Genomic DNA, 9,269 nt, shown 5'->3' on the forward strand with positions numbered 1-9,269 from the left:
AGATCCCTATGAGTGGGCGTCACCCAACACGGATGGGAACGCTCGGGGGAGGTGGCCTTTGGGGCCTCAACGGGGAGGCGGTCCCTTCTAAGGATGGGTCGCCGGAAGAAGAGGAAAGGCGGTCAAGGCCCCTTCCTGTGTAGGAGGGGTTACAGCCCCCTCCAGGGGAATTTCCCGGGGCCAGGGCCATCTGCGACGGCAGATGCGGTAAGTTGTGTGGGGTTGGGGGGAGGTCTACGATACCTTCTAGATACCTCACACGAGTCTTCGAACGACCTTTAAATGGCGTCGAGTTGATAAGTGCCCCCGTCAAGACAAGGGAAATTGTAGTAGTTGCACGTGAGTACGCCTCAGTGCTGTCGCCCCTCCCAAGTGGGCGGGGTATGTCTGGTTAGGGATCTTGACACCGGTTACGACCTTGCCGTTGGCCCTTAAACGTTAGGATGTACAATTTCAATATTTCAAGTAAATGTTTTGTAGGATGTTAGATCGGCTAGGAGAACCTCTGTATTAGAGAATCTGTTAAGGTTAGCCAAACATCGCAGTGTGGTATGAAATTGTACATTAATGTTTAAATGTTTTAATTTTTTGTTTTAATAAATACGGCCGGGAGGGTCACTCCCTCCCACTTCCAAAAACTTCAAGAACTGTTTCCGGTTTCCCTCATTTGGGGATTGTGTTGAGAGGGGGTGGCGGGTATCTCAGCCATATGGAAAGGGGCGACCACTCGGTCCCCCCGAACGTATGGCAGAGTGCCTCGATCCCCCCGGGAAGCCATTTTGGGCGGGAGGCGCGTCTCGGCTGGTATGCCCGAAGCGGCGTAGCCGGGGCGCGCTTTTTTCCCGCCCTTGAGTGGGCTGGCCTAGACACGGACGCCGCCGGCCACGCCCTCGGGGCAGGCAGGGGCGGGTTTACGCCCGCCCTGAAGATGGATAAAAAGAGACGCAAGACCAGAAGACATCCTCTTGTTCCTGTGCTCTGAAGCTGCACCTCCCCGCTGCACGTGAGCTCGAGACGGAACGAAGAGCCAATTTTGACCCACCCACCAGCCCCTGAGGACAGCTAGTTGTTTTAAGAAAGTTGATCAGTTAATCTATTTCGTTTTCAGGTTGTTTTGGTGTTATGTTGATATTTGATGTGTAATAAAGATTGGTGTAATGTTACAAGTTGATGATTAAAGAATGTCGGATTTAAAGTCCATTTAGACACAGGTTTTTCGGTCATAGTGGCCAATGTAGTTTCGTTTAGTTAGCACTTGTCGTATTTATTTCAGTCGGTAGGCGGTAAGGTCATGATCGGTGAGCACTAATTGGAAGATCCCTATGAGTGGGCGTCACCCAACACGGATGGGAAGGCTCGGGGGAGGTGGCCTTTGGCCCCTCAACGGGGAGGCGGTCCCTTCTAAGGATGGGTCGCCGGAAGAAGAGGAAAGGCGGTCAAGGCCCCTTCCTATGTAGGAGGGGTTACAGCCCCCTAAAGGGGAATTTCCCGGGGCCAGGGCCATCTGCGACGGCAGATGCGGTAAGTTGTGTGGGGTTGGGGGGAGGTCTACGATACCTTCTAGATACCTCACACGAGTCTTCGAACGACCTTTAAATGGCGTCGAGTTGATAAGTGCCCCCGTCAAGACAAGGGAAATTGTAGTAGTTGCACGTGCGTACGCCTCAGTGCTGTCGCCCCTCCCAAGTGGGCGGGGTATGTCTGGTTAGGGATCTTGACACCGGTTACGACCTTGCCGTTGGCCCTTAAACGTTAGGATGTACAATTTCAATATTTCAAGTAAATGTTTTGTAGGATGTTAGATCGGCTAGGAGAACCTCTGTATTAGAGAATCTGTTAAGGTTAGCCAAACATCGCAGTGTGGTATGAAATTGTACATTAATGTTTAAATGTTTTAATTTTTTGTTTTAATAAATACGGCCGGGAGGGTCACTCCCTCCCACTTCCAAAAACTTCAAGAACTGTTTCCGGTTTCCCTCATTTGGGGATTGTGTTGAGAGGGGGTGGCGGGTATCTCAGCCATATGACTTAGTACGAGCATTTGTATCTAAGTGCTTTAGGTTAAGTCATTGTACATTAGGGCTAGTTAGGGGAATTATTTCTTGGTCCCAGCTTAATTCTTCTGATAACAGGATAGCAAGGCCTCCCTTTGCATGTCCTCGTCTGAAGACGAAGTCGTTTTTTTCTGGTCAAAATTATCGACTAACCAAGTTTCCTGTAGGCATACTATTGAAGGTTGGAAACCTAGCAACCAAGATATTTTATCAAATTTTAAACTGGTTATGTTCCACGAGACGATAGTGGAGCTGTTGCTAAAAAGGAAGCTTGGGGGGGGCGTGGCTTGGCCGAGCAGCGGAATGGCCGCATTGTAGAGCGGCTCCGCCATCCGTAAGAACACATGCAAATGCAAATGAGGTCCACCAGCTGTGAACAGTCTCGGGACCTGCCCAGTAGTAATTGGTGACCCGACTGCCGGGAGAAACGGGCGAACGAAGACTGCCTGACTTGCGCATCGCTGTGGGGCATGGATACGCTGTGCTTGCTTGAGGCCGGGGACTGGATTCCTATGCCGCCCGTGTGGTGACGAGACGGCGCATCTGTGAGAGGGCGCATCAGAGCATTGGAAGGTGGGGGCTGGTGGCGCTGCTGGAGGGAGACGCCGGAGACCAGGAGACTGGATCGGCTCCTAGTGAGACCCGCTAATTGAAGGCATATCGGAGGCAGTGCTGACTGGAGAGACCGCCGCTGGAGCCGCAAGATTGTGATCGAAGGCGCCTAGGCGGCCCCGGCTGAGTAGAGGTGAGCTGCCGGGATAGGCGTGAGAGGGGGAAGTGCTCCGGGAGACAGTGGAGGAGTGGGGGCCGCCATTTTGAGTTATTTTGGGCACTGGCGGTGTGCAGCGCCCCCTACCGGCAGTCAGGACACTGAACACCCCCACCTGAGTGTTTGGGACGGCAGAAGGAGACCGGGGGTAAAATATTGGCTGTGGGAAACACCCTCCTGAGCATTTGGTACAACAGAAGGTCACCGGAGATAGAACATTTGATGTTGGTGATACCCCCATAAGTGTTTTGAATGATAGATGGCCACCGGGGGTAGAATATTGGCTATTGGTGGCAGCACCTTTGGACCAAACTCGGTGGTTGAGGAGGAGTACAGCGGGGAGCACTGGAGGGCGATTTGCAACCTGGGAGGCACGGAGTTTTGAAGGCAGGACTAGGAAGCCTCCGCACAGAGAGAAGTGGGTGACTCCAGCGGAAGGTGATGGAGTGCGTGAGCCATTCCTGTAACTTTGAGGCATTGAGAAGGGGCCAGAGAGGACAGTTACGCACTCGTCCTGCGGTTGTGACAGGGAGGCGGAGGCGGCAGTGCAGAACACTGTGTAGAGAAAGCAGCATAGTGGTAGAGAGCCGGATTGCGGGCTGCTCACCTGGAGAAGCACTCTAGGACGCGACAACTGTCCAGGCTACAACACCTCGCGGCGTACAGAAGTACACTGGAAATAAATATACAGATGCAGAGCTTCCACATTGGACTTCGCAGAAGTGACAAGTGGGCAGCCTACGGAGGCAGCGGAAACATCCATTAGAGGCATATGACAAGATACGGCCCTTGGGAGTCGTGACATGGAGTGAGCTGTGTCCTGCTGCAGATCCGGGTCAGTGCACATAGAAGAGTGCTTCGACTGGATCATTATGTAGAAGCTAGTTTTTTGGTGACGTAGATACATCACAGAGCTGAAACAGCAAGATGGGACAGCCGGACACTAGACAACCAAAGATTTTATTTGCTAAAAGAAAAGCTAAGGGAATGGATACAGATATTAGCCATCAAGACCAAACGGGGGACACCGCGTCGCAGCAACCTCCGGACGAAGACATCCGTGAAATGTTTCGGGATCTCAAATCCAACCTACAGGGCCTTGACACTAAGATGGACTCATTGGCGGACAGGATGGACAGGATCACACAAAGGATGGACAAGCAGAAGAGCCGTGTGAGCGTGTTAGATACAAGGGTCACTGAAATGGAAGAGGGCCAAACGGAAATGGACAAGAAGATTGGAAGTATGGACGGAGTCTTGTATGCGATACAACAGAAGAATGAGGATTTGGAAGCCAGGTCTAGGCACAACAACGTACGAATTACAGGGATTGTGGAATCTACGGACATTCAAATTATGGAGCAATATATAGAGTTGATGATGAAGGACTTATTTGGACAAGATCTATCTCCTATGTTTCTTATAGAACGTGCACATCGCACACTGGGACCACCACCAAGACCAGGAGCGCCGGCACGGCCCATCGTGGCGCGCGTGTTAAACTACAGGTTGCGAGACACTATTTTGCGAAAGGCAAGGGATAGAGGAGAAATACAATACCAAGGCAACAACATCCCGCTATACCCAGACTTCACATTGCAGGTTCAGGCGGCACGGAGGGAATTTGTACCGGCCAGGAAGATCTTCCAACAAATTGGTACTAATACTCTTTAATTTACCCTGCAGAACTGAGAGTCCAGGGACCGATTTGATTTGATTTTGGGATTTCTAAAGCGCGTAGCTACCCATTGGGCGTCCCAGCGCTAACATAAAGCTTGACATACCTCTAGTAGGTGGAATTATTTGGGGAACAACCAGGTTTTTAGCAGTCTGCGAAATGCGAGGAGATTGTTTTCTTTTCGTATGTTAAGGGGAAGACTGTTCCAGAGTTTAGCGGCGTTGTAAGAGAAGCTGCGACCGCCGGCGCAAGCCTTTCTTATTCTGGGAATGTCTGCTAAAAACAGGGTGTCTGATCTCAGTTCTCTGGAGGATTTATGGCGCTTAACCAGGGGTCTCAGGATTGGTGGGCCCTTGCCTTGTAAGATCTTGTGGGAGATGCACAAGGCTTTGAAGGAGATACGTTCTTGGATGGGCAGCCAGTGAAGGGCCTTGAGGGAGGGTCTGGCTGAGCATCTTGATTTTGTTCCCGTAAGTAGTCTTGCTGCAGCATTTTGAGTGTGCTGCAGTTTCTTTATGGTCGCTATGGGTGCACCTAGATATAGGGCATTTCCGTAGTCCAGTCTTGACAAAATCAGACCCTGCAACAGAATTTTTCTAGACTGGGGGGGAATGAGCGGGAGGATCTTGCGGGTTGTTCGTATGAGCCCGAAGCAGGTTCCGGCCGTCTTTCTTGCTTGGGTTCTGAGGTTGAGCTCCTGGTCCAGCCAAAAGCCAAGACTTTTTATTTCTTGTTTTGGCGTGGGAGGGGTGCCCATTCTGGCTGGCCAGGCGAGGGTTGAGGGTAGTTTGTTTGGGTTGCCCAAAAGCATGACTTCGGATTTCTCTCCATTGAGTTTAAGCCTGGAGTCGCCCATCCAGATGGAGATGTTGTTTAGACAAGAAACTAGTTTGTCCATTGATTGGTCTGCTTGGTTGATGGAGACGACTAGTTGTGTGTCGTCCGCATACATGACCGCATTGATGCCGAATGGAGTGACGACGTCATCCAGGGGGGCCATGTATACATTAAAAAGTGTGGGGCTCAGGGAGGAGCCCTGAGGAACTCCACAGTTCAAGGGGAGGGATTTGGATTGGCCATGGGTGTCGGCTACTTTGAAAGTCCTATTTTCCAAGTATGATTTTAACCAAGCCAAAGCTAGGTCTGAGATGCCCGTTTTTTGGAGACGGTGTAAGAGAATGGTGTGGTCCACCGTGTCGAAGGCAGCGCTCAGGTCGAGGAGGATCACTGCCACTGATCCTCCTGCGTCTAGAATAGACCTTGCCTCCTCTATCACTGCCAGAAGGGCGGTGTCAGTACCTTGTCCAGGTCTAAATCCTGTCTGTGAGCGACGGAGAAGACCGTTAGATTCCAGGAATGTTGAGAGTTGTTCATTGACGATTCTCTCCGCCACTTTATTAATGCCCGGAAGAAGGGAAATGGGTCTGAAGTTTGAGGGGTCCAGGGGGTCCAGATGCGGTTTTTTTATGAGTGCGCGGACTACCGCGTTTTTCCAGCTGATGGGAACTATGCCGCTGGTGAGCGAGGCATTTATCAGCGTCGAGAGGTGGGGGGCTATAATGGGTACTACTAATTTGAGTTTGCTCATGGGGACTGGATCGTCTGGTGAGCCGCTCTTCACCCGGTTGAGAGTATCCAACAGCTTCTCGGTTGAGATGGGAAGGAAAGCATTAAGCAAAGGTAAATCTGGGTTGACGGGTCCAGATGGGAGGTCCATGGGGGAATTAGTATTTGGAAAGGGAAACCCTCCTTTTTTACAGACGCAAAAGCAGCGCTACAGTATGCTAAGCAAATGGCAAAAGACCACAAGCAACAGGAAGGGACTAGCTGCCTGCAGACTGTATGAGCGATAACGACTGAGAGCGGACAACTGGAGCAGATCACGTAGATAAGTATTGAGTCCTGAACTCTGGGGCAAAGGTTATGCAGTGGCGGGGTGTTGATAACAAAGGTAGAATTGGAAGATCGGCAGAATGGCTGGGACACTATTGTACAATATAGGTTCCCTGATGGTCGATAATCATTGTATACAATAGTGTACATATTAGGACCGTGGATGCATGTGCTACACCAGCAACCCTGTCATGAATACAGGGGAGTATTGCCGGCACACTCATGCACCCCACTGGGATGATTCCCGTGTGTTCACTACTGTGGACCATTTGTTTCCAGTTTTGGGGAAAGGGGGAGGGTACTACACAACCTGTTTGGGGGGGGTTGGTGTGGGTTGGGGGGGGAGTACGGGGGTAACGTTCGACAATTTCCTCCTGCATAGACAACTGTCACTGCTAATGGAACACAAATGTATGATGCATGCCCCCTGTTGCTTAGATATTGAAATTACGGGTTTCATATGTCGGTGTTAAAATGCCTCTCCTGGAATGTGCGGGGTCTGAAAGACTGTAGAAAGGTCAGGCTGATCCACTCATATTTAGTAAGTCACGAAAAAGACATATGCCTGCTGCAAGAGACCCATCTGACGACTACAGCAGTTACTGCACTTAAACACACAAGATGGGGGAGGTGGTGGAAGCTGGGTATTCAAATTATTCAAGGGGGGTAGTGATACTGATTCGCAGAGGGCTACAGTGGTGGACACATCACAAATATATTGACAGAGAAGGGAGGTATATATTATTACAAGGCACACTGTATAACACCCCAGTAGTGATGATAAATACCTATGGGCCAAACACAGGCGATCCCCTTTTCTTTAACGAGCTGGGACAAAAGATAAGGATTTTAGGCGACAAGGCGATCCTATGGGGAGATTACTTTAACCTGGTACTGTCACTGGGTGTGGACAGGCAGGGAGCACTGCGGGAACATCACCTGAAAGCAACTGAAGTTCTGTTGTGACTTATAGAAGAACACTGTTTAGTGGACGTCTGGAGAAGGTTACATCCGACAGATGGGGAAGGCACATGCATGACGTATCATCGTAATGCCTGGTCTAGACTGGATTTCTGGCTTGCGTCAAGAGACATACACGCATGGTTACTGGATGCTGTACATTGCCCCCAAACTGTCTGATCATACACCCACACTGATAACACTGCAAATACCAACACCATATCGCCAACCCTTTAGCTGGCATTTCCCTTTCAAGAGCGCTCCTAGATCAGGTTTTTCGTGAGGAGCCAAGAGAGAAAATACACGAATACTTCACACTGAACGAGGGAACAGTAGATTCTCCGGGGTACCCTGCGGGAGGAGTTTAAAGTGGTTATCAGAGGGAACTGTATGGCACTTAAAACAGGTGTACTTAGGGACATACGCAACACAATGCATAGGCTAGACGCGACATAGGCGAAACTGAGAGATCAATCCGACAAGCCCCGTCTCCCGGCGCCCTCGCTCACTTGAGAACCAAACTAACAGAATATCAGACAGAGGCAGAACGAGAAACCGCGTACATGTGTAAATATACACACGTGAGACGATATGGTGAGGGAGAAAGGGCAGACAAAACCTTGGCTTGTCTGCTAGGAGGCCCAAGAGGAGTTAACTATATCACTGAGCTGCAGACGGAGAGTGGTGAGGTAAAGAATGCCCAGCGACATATTGCACGTAATGACCACATTCTATAAACAACTGTACACTTCGCAGATGAATCCCGCCCACTCCACCATTGTAGAATACCTTGAAACAGTGGCAATAGCATGGTTTAATAGGGGAGCCCGGGAATATATGGATTTACTGATAACAGTTGAAGATGTGAGGCAGGTGATAAGTGGAATGCCAGCAGATAAATCCCCTGGGGCAGTCTGATTGACAGCAGCCTTTTATAAGGAATACGCAGAGATACTGGCCCCGCATCTATTGCGGGTATATATGGAAGCAATGGAAACAGGTGTGCTGCCATCCACCCTTAGGGAAGCCACAATATTTACGATATTGAAACCTGGCAAAGACCCCACTAGACCGAATTTCTACAGGCCACTATCATTGATTAATATAGATTCCAAAATATACGCCAAATTGCGTGCAAACAGACTACAGCCGATGCTGCCACAAATAGCGTTGCCAAATCAATCTGGTTTTATCCCAGGCCGGTCAATGGCGCACAACTTACGAACTATATTTGGTTTATTGCACTACCTGGCCCCCCATGTGAAGGCAGTGGCTGCTTTTCTGGACGCAACCAAAGCGTTCGACTCACTGGAGTGGAAGTATCTTTTCACTCTGTTGCCCCAGTTAGGGTTCAGCCCTGCGTTTGTAAAGCAGATACATGTAATTTACTGCAACCCGATGGCAGGCGTAAAGGTGAATGGGTGAATGTCTGGCTCGTTTGATATCACGAGAGGGACACGTCAGGGGGGCCCACTCTCGCCACTATTATTTGCGATCGCCACTGAGCCACTGGCTGCCAGACTCCGCCAACATCACACCCAACGAAGCATAGGGTTTACGTCTCAGGGCTTACTAATTTCTATGTACGCTGATGATACGACGATATATCTTGTGAACCCAAGTGAAAACCTTGATGTAATTATGAGAGAACTGGTGCGATTTGGAGGCTTAACGGGAATACGGATAAACTGGGAGAAGTTGGTAATGTTACCACTCACTGACGGCACTACCCCCTGTGAGACGGAATTATCCATTCAATGTGCGGAAGGCACTACAAGGTATCTCGGCATATGGATGCGTAGGTCCATACAGGGGATATGGTTGGCTAACTATGGGAAGGTGATGGACTGGATTGAAAGAAGAGTCCGGTGTTGGAAGGGGCTCCTACTGTCATTAACGGGCCGCATAGCTATAA

General features: G+C 50.0%; 1 protein-coding gene across 1 annotated transcript in view; it reads left to right on the plus strand.

The window, feature by feature from the left end:
* The window catches only part of LOC147663356 (uncharacterized), a 108,206-nt gene extending 104,998 nt beyond the window's left edge, over positions 1-3,208 (plus strand). The window contains 1 exon segment of the mRNA XM_086950502.1: positions 3,083-3,208. Within this exon segment, the coding sequence (XP_086806628.1) occupies positions 3,083-3,208 (126 nt within the window).
* Positions 3,209-9,269: the final 6,061 nt, after the last annotated feature.

This window comes from Lissotriton vulgaris, unplaced genomic scaffold (genome assembly GCF_964263255.1).
Source record: "Lissotriton vulgaris unplaced genomic scaffold, aLisVul1.2 SCAFFOLD_300, whole genome shotgun sequence".
Taxonomy (NCBI): domain Eukaryota; kingdom Metazoa; phylum Chordata; class Amphibia; order Caudata; family Salamandridae; genus Lissotriton; species Lissotriton vulgaris.